General features: G+C 31.7%; 1 protein-coding gene across 1 annotated transcript; it reads left to right on the top strand.

Annotated features, from left to right (window-relative positions):
* Positions 1-5,214: 5,214 nt before the first annotated feature.
* Positions 5,215-17,927, top strand: LOC139481273 (chymotrypsinogen A-like). Its single transcript, XM_071264454.1, has 8 exons — positions 5,215-5,302; positions 7,199-7,256; positions 10,208-10,224; positions 11,087-11,268; positions 11,682-11,763; positions 12,925-13,105; positions 14,891-15,051; positions 17,619-17,927. The coding sequence occupies exons 2-8, from the start codon at positions 7,223-7,225 to the stop codon at positions 17,883-17,885; spliced, it is 924 nt and encodes a 307-aa protein (XP_071120555.1). The 5' UTR covers positions 5,215-5,302; positions 7,199-7,222; the 3' UTR covers positions 17,886-17,927.
* The last annotated feature ends 3,471 nt before the right edge of the window (positions 17,928-21,398 follow it).

Raw genomic sequence — 21,398 nt, 5'->3', positions numbered from 1 at the left:
TGGAAAAATGTCTTTCTTTCCAAGGTTCTTAAGTTCTAAAATCTCACCGAAAGCAACCCATATAACATTATTCGTTTCATGCTAAAAATGGAGCTATGCCTCTTGTGATTAAAGACTTCATATACAATCTTTTCTCGTTGAACACAAAAACACAGACAAATTAATTCAATGCATTTTGCCAATACATTTACATCATTATTTTACATAAAATTTCTACAATCATATTCTGTGTGACATCTTGTGTGTAGGAAACTACACCAGGAAAAACAGTTTTATTTAACAGTTAAAAATATGAATTAACATTAATTGAAACATTAGAGTACAAACATGTAATTTATGGGTTAACGAACGTGTACAACAACGAATATTTGCTAAAATGCCAGAAAATTTTAACAGTACATGCAGTTTTGGAGGATAAATGTTCAAACAACAAAGTTTGTAATTTCTTTGGTAATATCCAACAAGTATTCCCGAAGAGTTGTTTCCGAATGTAAAATTGAGAAAGGAAATGGGGAATATGTCAAAGCGACAACCACCCGACCAAAGAGCAAACAACAGCCGAAGGCAACCAATGGGTCTTCAATGCGAGAATTCCCGCACCCGTAGGTGTCCTTCAGCTGGCCCCTAAAATATGCATAATAGTACAGTGATACTTTCGTCACGATATATATCAACCAAAAAAAGTTGACCTTTACAACGAGTCCTCTTTAAAAGATTTTGAGATTTGTGATTTGCACTACATAAATAAAAGTTTCCAAACCTTTCACATTTTCAGTACCATCTAACTACGTTTTCAAACTGATCTGGACACTGTTATATACAATAAGGTGGGCAATTGAACATGCAATATCAGCGGCTTTTAAGATTAACAATTTATAAATGATATGTTGACGGATAAGTTTCTTATTGTATGGGCCTAGTGTCAACGATTTGAAAAACAATTATAACTTCAATTAAATGAATGTCATACTGTATAAATAATTCGCTTGGTTTATAAGTACACCTAATCGTTATTTTTCCGCCATTACTGGTCATCGCACAGGTTCCCGTAAAATTGACATCATAATACAAAATATCTGACGCCAAAATGAAAAAAGAGATTGTTGTATGACGCCAATAGTTCAAACAGGAGAGATTTCGGGTCAGCCGGTAAAAGTGATTAGATGTATGGTGCTATATACTATCGTTCCATTTGTTAAGTGTTAAAACAGATCTAAAGACTGGAATATAACACAAAATTATAATTTAAAAGGAATTTGACCCTTAATTGTTGCTCATATATAGATCAATATTCGAAAAGAAGCGCAAGTGAACAAAAAATGTCTTTAACATGATAATAGTGTCTTTATTATGTCACTTATGTAAATCACAAATCACTTGAAGAGAAACTGGAATATGACCATCAAAATACTCGATAAAACTTTAGGCCCCTGAGTGTTACTTTTATATAACTTAATATTCATCAAATAATCTGCAAATGAACCCCACATGTGTCTTCAGCATTATAATAGTTTTTTAATATTGTTGTTTACAAGCACACGTGTGTGTCGGCTAGGCTTTGGGGATTAACTTTGTTATAACGGAGGTTACACAATTAAAGGTCGTTTCCGGTCTTGACAAATGCATTCCCGTCATATTAAGTATGTTTATTTCATCTTTTTATTTGATTACCAATTGATATCATTTTGGAAGAAAGAATAACAATAAAGGGAAAACACAAAATCAAGCGAATTGCGTCAGATGCACGACCCGATGCCAAGATAATAAAAAAAAAACACCTGGGACAATTTGGGTTGTACGACGATTGATTATACATACTTTCAAAACGTGATTGTACTCTGAAAGAGTAGACCACAATGTTATAATGTTAACAGGGACAATTTATGCACAGGATGTGGATTTCAACAATGAACTATCAATGTCTGTCATATTTGAAAACAATTGTTTTTCTCATTAGGGAATGAAACATTCACCATTTAGAAACAATTAACAATTTCACTTTAGGTCATATACAATGACAGTTATCAACATCAATATAACAGCTATTTAAGCAATTACATTGGATATTTTAGAGTGTAGGAGTTCATTTGTTTATAGGAAACAGTTTTGAAAAGTTGTGATTTTGTATAATACATGAATGTCGCAACATGTACACTACTTGAATTAAACAATATAAACGGAATTTGATATTAACAAAAATAACAATAGTGTTTGATGGATTTCGTTTGCTGAATTCTTTGGTTATTTTCTAAAGTAAAATTAGTTTATATTCGACTTTGGTTAGATATCACTTGATGAAATCACAAAAACAAATATTATTAGCTGAAGAATGGATTTGAAGGCTTTTCTATAAAGAATTCAGCAAACGAAATCCATCAAACACTATTGTTATTTTTGTTAATATCAAAAAATCAAAAAAATATAGTTAATTTATGTATCATTATGTAAATATATAATTAACTGCGAAAATGCTTACCCATTATATTTTTCTTGCCATACAAGATGTCGCATTTAGTTTAATATATTTCATAATTTCATAAACAAATATTTCAAAAATATACATGTACAAATTCTAAAAAATGTATTAATATACATGTTATTGAAAACATGATTTATCCAGCAGAGAATAAATTATTATCTAAATTATTATAAAATAAAAACTACTACATTGTTTATTATAATAATCGACCAAACAACTGAGCATTTTTGATGCCTTAATATTGTTAAAGATAGACAATCTATCTAATCGTGGCTCATGTATAATAATGACGATTAAAGTATCAATGCTGTTCAAAGAAAAACATACTAAAAAGAACGCATTTAAGCCTACTTATGCAAAGCTTCAAGTGGACGTAAATAAGGACCATATCAAATCAAGGCTTATTTTCTGGCTGTCATGTTAGATTTTTTTTTCAAAGTAAAAACGTCTCTACTACCATACATGTAATATTCATTTAAGTTTCCAATGGAATTTTCATCATTATTTAATTTCATAATAGACTTATCTAAAAAAAAAACATAACTGTTTGCACAGAATAAGATAAAAAAAAAAACTCCATAAAATCTCTCTAAGGAAATAACCTTGATACACACATTCATATAGATATTAATAAAACTGTATGGTTTGAACCCTCACGTTAATTTTGCTGTAGAAATATGTCTGGTATTTTAGGTATTCAATTACACTGATCTTGATATTTCGACATACAATTTGTTTTGAAGTAAGGTGAGCTTTTAGAAATAATATATCCTTGAATTTAAATTTGTGAGTTTATGAATGATCTGTTGATGGATTCATAGTTATCGGTAACTGTACATGTATGTACCTATTAAATATCAGTTTGCCATGTGACGATAAATTGTAACTAAAAATATCATATTGAATAGATGTGAAGCATGGCTAAGACATAGGAAAGGTGACATAGCGTATCATTCCAGTTGTAAAGTGCCTGAGCACAGACTGTATGATAACCATAATGTTTACAGTTTTGTCTGATGGAACCCAGTAAATGTCACATTATACAATTTATTAGTTTTTGCTCCTTACATTATGTTTTCAACAAAGCAGCATTATAAACAACTGCCAAAAAAAGTTGGATGTTAAGCCAGTCATAACAATATTCAACTTGATGAAATTTTGTGACCTTAATATTAGCCTATATTTATATGAGTATTCGTCAATGAGTCTGCAACGTAAAAATAATGTTCCTGTAACATTTGAATAGTGTCTATCCAATGTCACTAAATAAATGTTATTCTAAAAGTGCTTAGAAAAGAGAATGAAATATGACAGACATAATGATAAGGAGATATTATGATCAGAAGCTTTCCTTATTAATTAAATTCAAACTCTGCGTAGATCTAAGATATAAATGGTAAATGGAAAAGCGGCAATGAATTTTGAAAGTTTAGTATATCCATATTGATAAAATTACTTTGTAGAAATAGTAAGCCCCGAGACTGCAATATCATGTGCATGCACAACTTGATTTTTTAATAATGTATTTCTGGTATTTTTACGTAGTTTTTACAACCCCTGGTTCGATTCAAGTATTTGTCGAAAAGGTTATCACTAGCCCAGTTAGCCGACTTTTTTGTGTTGCCATAAAAAAACCAAACGCTCTTATTCTGTACTTTATCTATTCATGAGATGTTGAATAAATACCTGCATATCCTTACGTTTATATATGTATACGTAATGGTAAAGGTCATTTTTTCTCTCACGATATATTTTTCAGAATTCGTCCTATGCATGTTTAGACCAGTAGTTATTTTCAATATTGACTATTTCCTTTTGATTTTGGAAATTAGTATGGCGTTCATTATCACTGAACTAGTAATTATTTGTTTAGGGGCCAGCTGAAGGACGCCTCCGGGTGCGGGAATTTCTCGCTACATTGAAGACCTGTTGGTGACCTTCTGCTGTTGTTTTTTTTTCTATGGTCGGGTTGTTGTCTCTTTGGCACATTCCCCATTTCCATTCTCAATTTTATGTTTATTAATAGTATATTGAACGTCAATCTCTAGAACAGGAATGTCTTCTCCGAAATCTTTGTTCGACATGTGGCACTTCTCGTTATCCTAAACAATATTACTGAAGTCCACATCGTTTATGATATTTGTGAAGAATAGATATATTATTTGAATCCATATTAGATTTTATCAATATTTTTTTTCTTTAAAATGACTGTTTTCAATTTTAAGTATTATACAACGTAATGTTATGTAAACTAGTTTCAAGTATTTCTGTTTGTGAACAAATAAGGAATATTAAGCAAACCCAATATTACACTTCCCGTTGCTATAATATCTTTTTTGTTTCTTTGCTGTTGATATCACCGAATGCGGCCTCATTTTAGTTTAAAATATCATGGTTGATGCAAGTAGTGAAACAGGATCACCCCACCCTTTTCGAAGTACCAGAGTTTATCCCTGGTATATGTTTGGTTTCTTTTAATTCATTTTTTTGTTGTCTGCTGATTTGATGCGGAAATTTTTTCTTTTTGTGTATTGATATTTGGCTGTTTGTTTTCCTTTGACTGGTGGATTGTTCCTTTTTGTATTGCTGCTTCATTAAATCACATTTGTATTACCATAAAGATTTATTTATTTTAGTTTCCGTGACCAATGTCAATTGGTAAATTGTTATCGACGTGCTGAAATTTTATGTTCAAAACAAGATGTAACAGCTTCAACAACATACCACGCACTACGTAGATGTATAGATGTATATAAACCTGGCTGTTCAGATCATTATATCATAACAGAAGAGGTAGATAAAACGACGACCATTTCAATTCAGGTTTGTTAATTTATAATTATTATATTCTTTTATTCTAAAAAAAGTCGTCTTAAACGGTGTTTTTCTTTCTATTTTACAATTATATTATAAAAAGAAAGATATTTTGACTGCTGGGATTAAAAAAATTAAGATTTATTTAATTGTTGAGTTAAGCTTTAATATTTTGATAATAAATTTCCTATAGATTACACAGAAGATTGGAATAGGTATGGGCAACTAATATATACTAGTACCTATGTGGAGTTATTTTCCTTTCAGTCCCTCTTTTGACGAATTAACCCGGACGATACCAAGTTTCAATTAAATTTGTTTTAAGGCATACCATAACGACCTGACTGTGTAATTATATACATGCTACTCCTAATTACTTAAAACATTTAATTCGTTTGATAGTTATCATGCGCTGCTGTGGATAGGGAATAAACGATCTTGTCATCTTTTTTTAGATTTAATCACGAAAAAAATAGTCGTAAACATTTCAACTTTAGAAACAAATAATGTAAAAAAAAAATGTATTGCTACAATTGAGGGACAATATTTGAGATAAATTTGAAAATACAAAACTCTTAACAATGTTTTTAAATCATACATTGACCTATGACTATCTATTTTTCGTGCTATATGTACATCTACATACTATTTGATGCTGACTAAGTTATCTGTTTAAACAAATGTATTGTCGATTCAAAGTGCTTTTCTGCGATGAAAATGTCACAAGAACATAAACAAATAGAGTACATATCACCACCCTTTCATAAACTTAGTTGATGATGAATTGCTAACAAAGTGGCTTATACTTTTTATAAACCGTAACCATTCGTGTGTGTCTTGCTATCCTGTAATTACAGTGATAATAATATTGAACTGAACAATGATTGCTTAATCCAGACGCACAAATGCGGGGGGTAAAAAGTATTTTGTGAGATCTTTACCCTCCTTCTGTTCCTCTAGCCAATGTAGAATAATAAAATCAATAAAACTGATCGAAATATTATGTTATTGTACGAAATACGTTTTTCAAGCAGATTTGTTTTTCATGATTCTTTAATTTTAATTTTACATTCTTTTTTTTGTATTCTTTTTATGTTTGTCTGGTTATTTTATTCATTTTAATTTTGTTTCAAAAATATTAATATTATCTTGAAGCGTATTTCAAATAGTTACTTTTGCTTTAATTTAATTTAGTGTTGTGTTTTCACTTTTAAATATAATCGGAATAACCACAAAGTCAAACTAAAATATCGTAACATCTTGGTTATTAACTGTTGTAATTGAATACAGTCAATGAAAATAAAGGCAGTCTGATAACTGTTTTTTTATCGATGAGATTGGTTCCTTGATGAATATACCACCTCTATATTTGATATTGTGTTGAGATTAAAATCATCAAAGATTAACAAATTTATAGCATCGTCTAAAGTTATCATACTGTCAACTTCAAATACATTTTGTTGTTTTCTCAATAAAACATTGATTGTGATTTAATATTCTGTGTGAAAGTCAAAAGTGATTTTTAGACTACAAAAAATAAAGAAAACGATAAAACAGCAACCATCAGAGTATGCATCTATCAAAAAGTCTTTTTCGTGCATTTTGAAGATTTAGATTTTAAATCTTACTGTTGAACAGTAGATTTGGAACAGTCTTCAAACAAACTTGTTTCCTGTTATGCAAACAATTATTTGGAACGTTGTTATAGAAATAACCATTTCTGACACCTATTGGCAATACAGCAGGTAAATTGAAAATATTTTTTGAGAAATATCACAATAAGGGTGCGATAGTTTGTAAAGGTTACTGATGGATTCATTGACGGTTTGATGCCATCATGTGCAGGGTCCAATAGTCATCAGATACAGGTAATTGGTTATGAAAGTGGATTTTTTTCAATTTCAGACGTGTGGTTGTTAGAACATAAAGATGTATCGAGTTATCATTGTCAGTGTTTTTGTCGGTAGGTAAATCATTTAGTTGCTCATGAATCCAAACGACACTAGTTTACAACATATTTTCAAAGACAAATGTATCGTTAATTGATTATAAAAAGATAAGTCATTATAACAAACCGAGGGAATCAAATGAATTCCAAAGTAACCGAACCATCAATAGAGTTAGCTTCAAATAGTAACACTACAAACCATTAAAGTCTGAAATGGCCTATATCTGTACTCGACTGTACTGACTTTTACTCGACCAGTCTGAATTGGTCTGACTTTTACTTGACATTACTCGACCACAGTCTGAACCATACTTGACTGTACTGAATCGTACTTGTCACTTATCTTTGCCGTTGAAAATAGTCTGAACTATTACTCGACCAGTCTGAAACAGTCTTAATCCATTCTCGACATGTACTCGACCTGTATTTCCAGTCTAAACCATACTTAACCAAAGGTCTGAACAATACTCGACCAGTCTGAACCATACTATACCAAAAACCTCTACTTTTTTAACTGTTCAAATAAATTTCTTTTTAACTGATATTAAAACAACAGCCAACAAAATTTATAAAAAAATTAACCTTATAAAAGAAATATATCTCTGATTATATTTAGGATAAAAAAAAATATATTATATATAACTTATATCAAAAAGTGATAAAATTAAATGAATAAATAAAATTGTTTTTTTGAAATATAAAGTATAACCTCTGCTTGGGGGCAAACTCATAAATAAGATCACACCTGGCCAGAGGTATTAAATTTTAAATAACATTGATTCGAAATTGCAACATCCTGTTTAAATTAAATAACAAGGCCTTTCGAATATACATGTATGTACTAGATAATGTAATACACGAATTTAAAAAAATAGGGCTTTCCTTTTACTTGTAAAACACACATGTACTGAGGTAATTAGAACATATTAAAGTGCTTTATGTATGTTATGTTAATTTGACAAAAAAATACTTAAGTTTATTGAAATTTTTTTTACTGTTACTTTGGAATACATTTCCTTTCTTAAAAAGGTTATCAAGGATTGCTATGGAAATTCTAGTATCATGATTATATTAAATTCTTGGTTTAATAAAACAAAACAATTAAGCTCTCATTTTTTTTAAAATCTATTAAGTTGTTTTATATACTATTTTATATATATCTTAATAAAAAACATTCACTGCATTATTACCTGAACTCAACTGACACCATAAATCTATACTAGGCTTAAGTTAATGGTGAAAATAGTCCAGTTACCATAAGATACTTCCAAAATATTCATAAAATTTTTAATAATATTGAAATATTAGTCACAACTCATTTTTTTTAGATTATTTGATCAGCTTGTTTTATTATATTTTAAAAGTTGATATACATTATTATGTAAGTGTTGATTCATATTGAGCTGAAGTTATATTATGGTTGACTATTGTGTAATTTTAATTTCAATACTGTATTGAATACATTTTTGATTTCATATTTCATTTTTATTAAAAGAATTCCTAAATTGATACAAAGAATAGATAAAATTGAGAATGGAAATGGGGAATGTGTCAAAGAGACAACAACCCGACCAAATAAAAAACAACAGCAGAGGGTCACCAACAGGTCTTCAATGTAGCGAGAAATTCCCGCACCCGGAGGCGTCCTTCAGCTGGCCCCTAAACAAATATATACTAGTCCAGTGATAATGAACGCCATACTAATTTCCAAATTGTACACAAGAAACTAAAATTAAAATAATACAAGACTAACAAAGGCCAGAGGCTCCTGACTTGGGACAGGCGCAAACATGCGGCGGGGTTAAATATGTTTGTGAGATCTCAACCCTCCCCCTATACCTCTAACCAATGTAGTTAAGTAAACGCATAACAATACACACATTAAAATTCAGTTCAAGAGAAATCCGAGTCTGATGTCAGAAGATGTAACCAAAGAAAATAAACAAAATGACAATAATACATAAATAACAACAGACTACTAGCAGTTAACTGACATGCCAGCTCCAGACTTCAATTAAACTGACTGAAAGATTATGATTTCATCATATGAACATCAGGCACAATCCTTCCCGTTAGGGGTTTAGTATCTAGCATCATAACATATATGAGAAGAACATAACCCGTGTCATGCCAACAACTGTTTTTTTAAAAAATAATGTGTTTAGTTCCGATGCAAAGACCTTATCAGTGACTCAATATTAACGCCAAAATATGCAATCTCTAATGACTTGACAACAGTATCGTAATTATATCCCTTCTTAATAAGTCTATTCAAAGGTTTTGTAAGTTTCTGAGATGAATACTGACACCTTTGTGCTTTATAAAGAATATTACCATAAAAAATTGGATGTGAAATACCTGAACGTATTAGAAGTCTGCATGTTGGTCTAGATTGGTTAAGACGTGGTCAAGTATGGTTCACACTAGGTCGAGTATGGTTCAGACGAGGTCGAGTACGGTTCAGACTAGGTCTAGGACGGTTCAGACTCGTATAAAATGGTTAAGTACTTGTCAAGTACACATTCAGACTGTTAAGTATGGTTCAGACAACAGTCGAGTATTATCAAGTAAATCTCAGACGAATTCAGACTGGTCGAATATAAATCAGTACAGTCGAGTACAGATATAGGCCATTTCAGACTTTTAATGGTTTGTAGTGTAAGCATGAATCATAAAATTAAATGTATTTTAGTCTTTTAAAACAATTCTGATCTTAACATAATTGAAAAGTGAGAACAATCAATTATTTAGGTATGTTTAATTTTAGTTAATGTTTAGACATATCCAATGCTTAATATTGAATACTGTTCAGACCATTCTCTAGCAGTCAGTCTAGTACAGTAATAATTATAGTAATACTAATATTACTTAAACTAATGCATTCGGATATCAATGCTTATATGTAAACTACTACATTGTAATAATCGTTGTTATAACGTATACAAAACATTATGATGTTTTTGTAGTGTTCTACATGGCTACAGTGAGTATATGAATATTATTCCAATATTTGATGATAGTAAAAATTTATTTCAACAGTTATTAGCACGGTTCCTTATCAAGGAACGTCAATGTATTCGATATGATCAATTGTTTAATATATTGATTTGGGTCAAAACCACTTTTACCACTATGAGATATTTCATATCGGTCTGTTTATATTGATCAAGAAAGTCGGACTGCTCAAAGAGTACTTCCAATCGTCAGCCTTAAAACTGACAAGCCAATTCAAGTCAATTGGAGTCCGCCATAATAACTAAAAAAAGACTTTGAATTTCTATGTTTAGCATCGTTAAGGATTCCAACTGTTTCAAGTGTACGTATAGGCATGTATTTTAATGATATTTTCAGGTTTGAGCGTTTCTTGACAAATGTTATCACAAAAAGCCAATCGAACACACAAAACTTAGTTATGTATAGGTACAAATCATCTTCAATTTTACCACCCTTGTTCAAAAGTACAAAGTGGTTAACTGTTTTATCTAAGAGATTTAACTGTAATTTCATCCACAAAATAACTTTTATATTATTATTTCTACATATCAAAGACACAAACCATGAAATTCGGGTCATTATTCAGTAAATCCAGGTTGCTATGTTGTTGCAAATAAATAACTGGCTTTAAAATTTATTTTATAATGACATTTGTATTAACGCTTTAATGGAATGGTTTTAATTTCGTGATTTGTTAATGACAAGTTTATTTTCGATATTAAGGAGGTGTTTTTACTTGGTAGATTATAGATTTATAATGTAACATTTATATAAACGAATGTCTTTTTTTCGGGTTTGATAAAGAATATATAACGAAAGTTTTTTTTAATTAATTTGATATCATTATTTAGGTTTCTACGGCTGCAAGTGTAAAGATTGTTAAAGGTGACGATGCCGACATAGAAGATCATCCATGGATGGTCTCTTTTCAGATAAGAAGAGGTGGAGTAAATTATACCCATTCATGTGGAGGCGCAATAATTGACAAGAGCTGGGTTCTTACAGCCGCACATTGTAATCTGTTCAACTATGAGTGAGCTTTCTTATTTAATGTTTATAGATAATCTTGCATTTAAATACTACGGGTACCACATATGGATCAGTCATAGTTATGTGTACATCAACATTATCTTCAATGTTATTTACTTGTTAGTTTCGCGATTCCAATTGTAGTTTAATTTATAAGGATCTTATAAACTAGATGAAATGATGATGACAGTTGTATTGTTGCAAATGAATAACTATTTTCAAAGTACTTTTATTATAACAATTATACTATCGCTATAATGAAATTGTTTTAATTTTGTGATTTGATGCCAAGTTTGTTTTTGCAATATGGAAATTTAAAATGATTGAAATATATCAAACAGGTATAAAAGTTTTAACCTTATAATGCCGCTTGTAAAGAAGCTTTTTTTTTATATATATCTCTTTTTTTCATTTTAGGGCAAAGGATATGCGAATTGCTGCTGGAAGCTCGTTTTTAAGTCAGATAATAGAATTTATAGCAGTGAAAAAGTTCCATGTGGTATGCAGTTTTATGTTTTAGCTTTGATTTTGCAAATTGATTATGGACTTTCCGTTTAGAATTTTTAACTGGTTGTTTTGTTGTTTTACTTTTTAGTAGAATATATATCCCACTTTATATAGACATTTTTGTGATTTTGCTTACAAGGAATCTAACAAACAAAGAGTTCCACGCGGTAACGTTTAAATCATCGAATTTGTTTCGGCCATGTCATTGTCTGTTTCACTTCGACTTATAACCTCTTATTATTCCTTTATACTTTTTTGCTCTTTAAGGGTTGTACCAAACTCCCTGACTAAAAATAAATTGACTCTTTTAATTTTTATAAGATATTAATAAAATGTTAATTTTGACACTTATACGATTATATCAAAATTTCTAAAAAAAAACTTAAAACACACACTTCATCAGAAAAAAAAATTGCTTTTATAGCAGTTTGACAAACAAAAAAGTTTTATCATTGAAAATTCCTAATATTACCTAAATAAAAGAACGTGAGACAAACGTCTAACATATTTTTTACAGATTGATTTCCCTGTAGTGTTATGTACCACCTTAAACGAACAGAAATTATTTTCGTATTCAAGACTGTAGTTATTTAATGTTATTGGTACATTCTTCAAGTTTCAATATTTAAGCATTTGCTGTACTTTGAAGGTGAATGATTTCAACATTTGAACTTTAAGTCATTTTTTCAAATAAGATGTTATCGGTTAGCGTTTAGAATTTATATTAGTATTCAAATATTTTACTTGAATGTAATTTCGTTCATCTACCTGTATATGTTACGATGTTGTCGACGTGACCATACATCAAGGTTCTTTTATTTACAGATATGATTTGATAATATTATAGTTATGAATAATTTTCATCAATCTAATTTTGTTCAAGATTGAATACACATAGAAGTTTTGTTTGTGACGTCAAAGAATTCCAGAATATTTTGCATGAGAAAATCTGCTTTCAAGTATTATAATACAATGTTTTGCCCGATAACATCTTAATGCATGTAGGAGAAAATTTGTAATAGGGCTCAATACTGTGCAGTTTAAACAAGGTTTACCAGAAGTAAAATGTTTTGTTTTAATGGTTCATTTGTTAACATGGAATTACCCTGTTTGCATATACTGATTCACTGATTTGTATTTAATATTTTTAAAGCACAAAGACTTTGATACAGGCAAAAATTTTCTTCAAAATGACCTTATGCTACTGGAGCTTCAGAAACCGCTTAAATTCGGGTCTACTATAAACAAAATCGACCTGGACACTAATGTAGGCCATAACTATACAGGAGAGGTGTGCACAATAACAGGATGGGGAGATACAGATGTCAATTTGGGTATGTTTTTTTCCAAGGTTGAACCTTGAATAAAAAGGGCGAAAAATGAGAAATGGACATTCAAACCCTGGTTGTTTAAACGGACAATACTGGGCAAAAAGAGTCATAGTATGATAGCTAAATATAGAAATTGTATACACATTGAGAGTCATGTCTAGATGATTGAATATTATCCTTTTCTCCATTTATTCTATATATGTAGGCTGAAAACAAAATTTTCGTTTTCTTTTTGTGTTTTTAGTGAATTGTAAACTTTATTTGTTGAACAATGATATTTCAAAATGAACACCATAAACAGATATGTCATCATGACTTATAGAAATGAAAAGGCTAATTATTGTTATATAAACAAATCTGCGGCGTTCTAATCAAAATAATTATTTATCAAATTATGACATTGTACAGTCAAATATGCCAAAACTTAGTAATCATTTTTTAGGAATGAACGTAATTTTGTTTTTTAAAATATTTTTTTCGTAAATTGTACGTTGACTGTAAATTCAATATAATAGTTATAAGTATATTTGAGAGACAAAAAAAAATTCTTAGGCTTTATGGTATAATTTAGGAAGACTATTGGGAAAAGGTATTTATATGTCTTCATGTACACTTATATCAGAGTTACAAGAAGAGTTCTTTCTGAGATTCATGCACTTGTATAATTAAGACTCTCAAACAAGTCAGTATATGTATGTATCAAATATTTTGGCTTATTTAAAAAAAAAAGTATTATTATTGTATTTCATTTGTTATTGATCAATAATTCTTATATGATTTGCATATGTGGGAATACGTTGATATGATTGGTCAAGAGGACTTCCGGTAGTTGATCTTGACGTTGGTCATTTTTCGATAGACGACGTTGACCGAACTTCTTTTCGTAACCAATGTAAACAAGATGGAGGCGATAATAACAACGACGCAAACAAAATGTTATTTTCATTGCAAGTTAATTGTTCAATAAAATAATACAGAAATATTAACAACGACGTAATCAAAATGTATTTTCATTGCAAGTTAATTGTTCAATAAAATAATACAGAAAACATTCGTTAGAATGATAATAAGAGTTTTTGCAGTTTAATTTCATTGAGTACTTATTTTTGCGTTAATCAACAAATATATTCATGCGCCAGGCCTATTCCGTGACATACATATTCAATTTACGGATGATATAGGTAACGATTGTAGAAAAATATATTCCATATCTCCAATTTGAAAGAATTATTAGGATTAAACGCCTTTTTAAAGGAATTTATTGGTGTATAAAATGGACCAAGTCACTCACAAACATAGCATAAAAGTCCTGTGGACTTGCATTTGTTTGTGAGAGAACTGGTCGAGTTTATACAATAAATTCCTTTAAAAAGGCGTTTAATCCTATACTAAATCCTATTCAAAATTCAGGACAGTATTTCTTATAACCCAGTCAAACCGGGGTTTTCCAAGTAATTCCCACTTGACTGAGCAATGCTCATCAAATCCTTGTCATGGCCAACCCTGACACTATCCACCATTGTTTAGATGATAGACAGTAAGAAATAATAGGCCACTCTAAGATCTTAAGCAATGAAAAATGACAATTCGTTTTAGTCAGCTATAAAGCGTCCAGACATGAAAAATGTGAAACAGTTCATAATGAAAATTAAGCACTTAATTTTCATCAATTTAATTAAATGAAATAAAATGAAAAATCTTGGATAGTGCTATTATAGAACATACTGTGAAAAATTCGAACTCACAATAACTAAATTTTACAATCATTGCAACTTCATCTGATTTTAGGAGGTAATTTCCCTGATCGTCTACAAGTACAGTATATGCCTGTTGTTACTACTGAATACTGTAGAAGTAATTGGACTTCGGTTTGGAAGTTTCCGTTATTTCCAGAGGCCTATTGGAACAAATTAATTTGTCTTCAAGACGAGGATAAAGATTCTTGTCGGGTAAGTACATTTCATTTGACGCAAACCTTACATTTCTTGTGGTTATCGCAAACTTGCAAACCTTACATGAGGGCACATTTCATAATTGTATTGATAATACTGTACAGCGTCATTCGCTTCACAAACGCTGTCAAAGCTAGCTAACGTTTCATTGCAGATGCCCGACTATATATATATACAAATATATACGAGTTTTATATGCAGAATGTTCACAGCCATGTATCACCATCACTGCTGGTGATCCGATGGATAAATCTGTTGTAGAGTTGTCACTGGTTCAGAAGTTCCTATCAATATAATTATTTCTGTGACTGTATCTTACATTAATTTGTAGGATCCTTTACTATAGATAATTGAGCTGATGTCTTATATATCATTTACTGTAGTACGACGCTAGATTAAAACTGACGTGGAAAGGTAACACCCTGCAACCGAAAGCTTCATTTTTGGAGCCCAGGTGGTCGTGTGGACTAGCGCGCAGGTTACAGTGCAGTTGATTTGGTGTCACGATATCTAAGTACTAGTAGTATGGGTTCGAATCCCGGCGATGGCGAAAGCAAATTTACAGATCTAACATTGTTGGGTTGAGACGAGTTTTATATACAGATACGAGTTGTATATACATAATGTACACATCCATGTATCACCATCACTGCTGGTGATCCGATGGATAAATCTGTTGTAGAGTTGTCACTGGCTCAGACGTACTTACAAATATATACATATCTATCAAAGTCTATAAAAAGGACCAACCAGCAAATTTACTATGTACCGGATCGTCTAGAATAGGCGATACTATGCAGATAAAGACAAAATTATATCAGTCTAAAGATTTGCACAACGGTACTGATATAAGATGTTATTATACGAAAATGTTGTTATTAAATCGTGTTGACAAATATTTCGGCCCAACAAATGGCCTTCTTCTGTGTCACAAGTTTTAACAATACTCATATATATATATATATATATATATAATTCGTCTAAATAACAGTACAACAATGTTAGATCTGTAAATTTGCTTTAATTTTTTGGTTTATTCTTTCCTCACCGGGATCTGAATTCATTTTACTGAGATATCGTGGCACCAAATGTCATTGCAATATGCCCGACGCGCTAGACCACTCACAATGATAAAGATTTCGATAACCTATATATATATATATATATATATATATATATATATATATATGTGTGTGTGTGTGTGAGTGTGTTTGTGGGTGCATATTTATCAAATTAATGATTCACAGATCCATTTTGTTGCATATGGTGAATCGTTTATTCCGCAATCGTCATGGGCAGTCAGCATAGCTTAGAAACATCCGATGTTCAACCTGGTAGTCAAACGCCTATTGTAAAAATATACTTCTTCAATTTGTTTTCCTTTTAGAAAAGTGTTGTTTGTGCTATATTTATACACCTCTACCAAGACATTTGTTTTGCATGCAAAAAAAAAATGAAGTTTTTATCCAACGCACTCATAGGGTTGAACGTTATTTTCAATTTAGACTTGTTTATAATTTTTCGTTTGTGCTTGTGTAATGTTTGCCTCCGGGTAAATATAATTCGTTCATCCTATTTCGACTTTTAAAAAACATCAAGAGTCTATCCTCATTTGAGTTAAATTGTATGTTCTTGGAAATACCGTTTCATTTCCTAACATGACGGAAAACAAACGAATTATGGAAATCCAGATAAGATTGTTTGCACCTCATGTATGCGGTTTACTATCTTTTCTGCAAGTGTATTGTTATCGTTTGGTATTAAATAAATAATTAAGTATAGAAAAAATGAGGTGGTATGATTGCCGATTAGACCACTCTACATAAAAGACCAAATGACAAAGAAATTAACAACTATAGGTCAACTTTCATTTTTTTTTTACATAAATAAGGCCGTTAGTTTTCTCGTTTGACTTGCTTTACATTGTCCTTTGGGGGCCTTTTATAGCTGACTATGCGGTATGGGCTTTGCTCATGGTTGAAGGCCATACGGTGACCTATAATTGTTAATTTCTATTTCATGTTGGTCTCTTGTGGAGAGTGGTCTCTTTGGCAATCATACCACAACTTTTTTTTATATTACTCATCAGATGGATACAAATAGAAATACATCTAAAAAAACAACATAGAGAGAGCCAGTTTGTTACATCTGGTGATCCGTTTATTTGGCAATCACCATGGCAGTCAGTAGAGTTCAAGAACATCGGTTGTTAACCTGTGTTTTGTTAAAATATACTTTTTAACTTTTTTGGTCTTTTGGTTGTGTGTGCTGTTTTCATTCCCCTCTCACATACACCTACACACAAAAATAAAGACGAGGTTGATATGCCGCGTCATGCACGATTACAAGTCTAGAACCTTGAGTATTATAAGATCAAGGATTACAATAAAATTCTTTGGAATATAACTTTTCAATTGAAAAAGCTATTTATGAAGTTCTTGTCATTTAGTTTACTTAAGCCGTCAATTAAAGTTACAGTTGCAACTGGTCTAATACACAATAATTAAAGATTGTGTCTATGCTTACTCTAATTTTTTTATTTTAAATTATGTTTATTCATTCAGGCTGATAGTGGTGGACCCGTGGTATGCAGTAATAAGCTTGTAGGCGCACTATCATTTGGTAGTAACCCTTGCGATGGAATTTCTCCAAGTGTGCATACCAGAATTTCTGCTTTCTTGGACTGGATAAAAGATAAAATTAATACAAAAAATAACAAGAATCAGAAGGATAAGAAAAAGAAGAAAAATAATAGGGGAAAGTCAGACGGAAAAGGAAAGTCAGAGGGAAAGGGAAAGTCAGGGGAAAAGGGAAAGGGAAAGAAAAACTAAAATAAATAACCATTCAGTTAAATAAAGAATATAAGTAATGCATTATGTTGTTGTTCACTTGTTTCAAGAGTAAATTAAAGAATGAGGTCGCATCACTTAAGTTATGAAAACGATCACACAAAACTGTGGAGAAGTCTCGACTTAGTTTTGAACGTATTTATTAACACTATTTAACTTTATTAATAGATATATGGTTGACATTTATTTTTCAAGTCTATTGATGATATCCTAAATGATTTGTAAAGGTACAAACAAAGACATAAAAAAATGAATAATTGATTGATATCTGTTTCATATTTAGAGTACAATTATGATATATAAATTAAAATAGAAACCTGGAAGGTGCCAAAAAGACAATAACAGCGCAAAGAGCAGAAAACAGCCACCAATAGGTCTTCAAAAAACCGATAAAATATAGTACCCCAGGCGTGCATCATCTGCCGGCCCCTAAACAGAAATTTTTACTGGTTCGGACGTCATACTCAACTCATCATCCGAAAAGAGGGACGAAAGATTCAAGAGGAACAGTCAAACTCATAAATCAAAAATAAACTGACAGTGTCATGGCTAAAATTGAAAAAAAGACAAACATACATATAATAGTACACAAGAAACAACATGGAAAACTAAGGACTGAATAACACAAACCCAGCCAAAAACCTGGGGTGTTCTCAGGTGCTCCGGAAGGCTAAGCAGATCCTGCTCCATATTTGGCACCTGTCGTGTTGCTTATGTTATTACAAACCCGGTAAATAGTCTCATTCGGTAAGTCACATTCATGAAAAGTAAGGGAATGGTAATTACGACGTAAAACATATCCGATATCATCTGTGAAACGGTTATTTCATAACAGTTAACCAACTCGTGATGGCGTCCGTAAAATTAACGAAGGATATCAACTTCTCCATTTGAAACTTTTGGTTTAATTGCTTCCTTGTGGGCAGCAACCCTCTATCATGGAAATCATGATAGGAAATACAAGCGCGGGAATATCTTATCAATTGGGAAATATATACTCCGTATGCAGGCGCTGCTGGAATGTTGCTACATAGAAATGGAAAGTTCACAATTGGGAAGGTGAAATCATCTCGTGTATCGTAAAATTTTGTTTGACCCTTATTGTCAATTTTTAGATGAAACTCAAGATAAGAGGCAGACTTAAATGTTGCTGTTGTATCCTTTATCTCTAGGTTGCACTTTGTAAATACAGCTATTATTATAACACGCCTCTTTTGGGGAGATCGTGAATATTCATAGAAAATTAATTTTGTTTACATACTGGTTCCCAGTTATGCTCTCTGTGTTCCATCTCGAAGGGACATAACTTGGGAATGGTACCAGTACATTTGTATATTATATATACAACTCGTCTAAACATAAACCCAACAACGTTAGATCTGTAAATTTGCTTTTGCAAATTTTTTGTTCATCCCGCGCCGGGATTCAAACCCATGATATCGTGATACCCAATCGCAAACACTGTAGCCGTGACGTCCCGCTAGACCACACGACCTCCTGAGCGTCATAAAAATGAAGCTTTCGGTGGCCAGGTATTACTTTTCAATGTCAGTTTTAATCTAAATAATTTTCAAATGTGCAGATATATATATTCATAAATAATAAGTAAAATAAGTAACAAGTTAACACTTCAAGTTCAATCGATTTCATCCTTCCGTTGTGACTCTTCATGATAACTGATATAGCGTCGTAATGGGCGACGTCGTTAAGGAGGTTTGTGACGTTCCAGCATTTTTCGTTATTTAATTTCTCTGGATTCAATTTTGATCGGAACGTTGTGATGAAATAACATTCCATCTCCTTTGGATAGGCTTCATCCCGTCTACATTTAAAAATAGGTATTATTTGAAAATGTTTTTTACCAAGATGGACACTAATTGGCGAGTTTCTGTATTGTGGGTGTTTTATTTGTTCTTTTTGAAGATTTTATATCTTGACCGCAAACACCGCATCTTGAATCTTCGCAAGGGTGACTGGGGAATAGAAATATGGTCACTTGGTCTTCTCCCGACATGCAGTAAAACGCTTGCGGAAGTGGGGTGTAAGTTTGGCTGTGCGGGATGTATTAAGTTCGCAGTCACGTCCGGTTAGAATGGGGACGTTAAATCCAATGGCTCGTGTACAGAGAGTGCCACGCTCTTTGCACATTAAGAACCATTACAACAACTCTTTGAGGGACCGTAGGTGGCCTGTTGTAAGGCAAAATCTCTGTCCCTATCCAATGTGCCCTCGTTTTCAAGTGGCATTCGGAATTTCTCCGACCATCATCCCTTATGGCCTCTATTATGACAAGATTATTGTATTTATTGTGAACTTGTTCTCGAACTGAATATGCATGAAATATTTGCAACTGGACTTTAAGCAACCAACAATCAATCAATCACTTGGAAACTCAACATATACCCCCTACTTCTCTTACGAAAGAATAAATCCTGGATAATCATAGGTCTACGGTCCTTTGGCATTTCAACCACAGACAAAAAACTTGATCTCCCATCACTGTATTGGATACCTAAACTGCATAAGTGTTCTTACAAACAAGGGTATATTGCTGAGTCCTCCAAGTGCTCCACGAAATCTCTTTCTAAATTATTAACATCTATTTCATAACCGATCATAGCCGTGCTTCAAAATTAAGCTGCCTATTCTAGAGGTGTCGTGTTTCAGATGTGGGAACAAAAAAATCCAAATATCTTTTACAGTACATACAATCTAAGACTCTTTCATCTTGTAATAGTAATAAAACATTTGACTTTTCTACACTTTACACAAGTATTATTCATTACAAACTAAATGACAAGTTGAAACAGTTGGTATTGGTATTGCTTTGTTTCATAAAAAAGAATGCCATACAAAGATTCAAGTGCATTGTCAATAGGGAGGCATAAAACCTACTTTTTAAAGGATCACACTGATTCAAACAAAAAATTCTCTGAAACTGACGTTATCAAAATGCTTGATTTCTTGGTTGACAACATATTTGTTACGTTTGGAGGAAGTGTGTTACAACAGACTGTCGGCATTCCAAAGGGAACCAATTGTACCCTCTTCTTGTTGACTTGTTTCTTTATTATTATGAGGCTGACTTCATACAGGAACTTCTTAGGATGAAAACAAAGTTAGCAAAATCCTTTAACTTTACTTTCCGCTATACAGATGATTATCGCTCACTCAATAATTCAACATTTGGTGACTTTGTTGAACGCATTTATCCCATCGAACTAGAGGTTGCATTTCTGTAAATATTGACAAGGAAATTTCCGATAGCAACTACTTTTACGGCTCAAACTGTACCATTTTTACTATGGTTAAAAATCCTAGAATTGAAAGTTCATTTGCACCACTTTTTTTTTCAAAGGTCGAAATATAGGGCTTTGTGGCATATTTTTAACGCTTGTATGCCCTGAACTTCTGAAACTAACACTAATTTTCTTAACTACCCCTACCTCGAATGAAAGGTTACCGCATATCTCAATGTAAACAATATGCACATGT

This window comes from Mytilus edulis, chromosome 7 (genome assembly GCF_963676685.1).
Source record: "Mytilus edulis chromosome 7, xbMytEdul2.2, whole genome shotgun sequence".
In the NCBI taxonomy this organism is placed as follows: Eukaryota; Metazoa; Mollusca; class Bivalvia; order Mytilida; family Mytilidae; genus Mytilus; species Mytilus edulis.
The sequence above is the reverse complement of the archived record's forward strand: the minus strand, read 5'-3'. Positions and strand labels throughout refer to the sequence as shown.

Bases quoted from the DNA above. Each gene is read 5' to 3' on its own strand.
- LOC139481273 (XM_071264454.1), top strand. From the start codon at position 7,223: ATGTATCGAGTTATCATTGTCAGTGTTTTTGTCG. The intron at 11,764-12,924 runs GTATGCAGTTTT...ATATTTTTAAAG, and splicing joins CAGTGAAAAAGTTCCATGTG to CACAAAGACTTTGATACAGG. The intron at 15,052-17,618 runs GTAAGTACATTT...TTATTCATTCAG, and splicing joins AGGATAAAGATTCTTGTCGG to GCTGATAGTGGTGGACCCGT.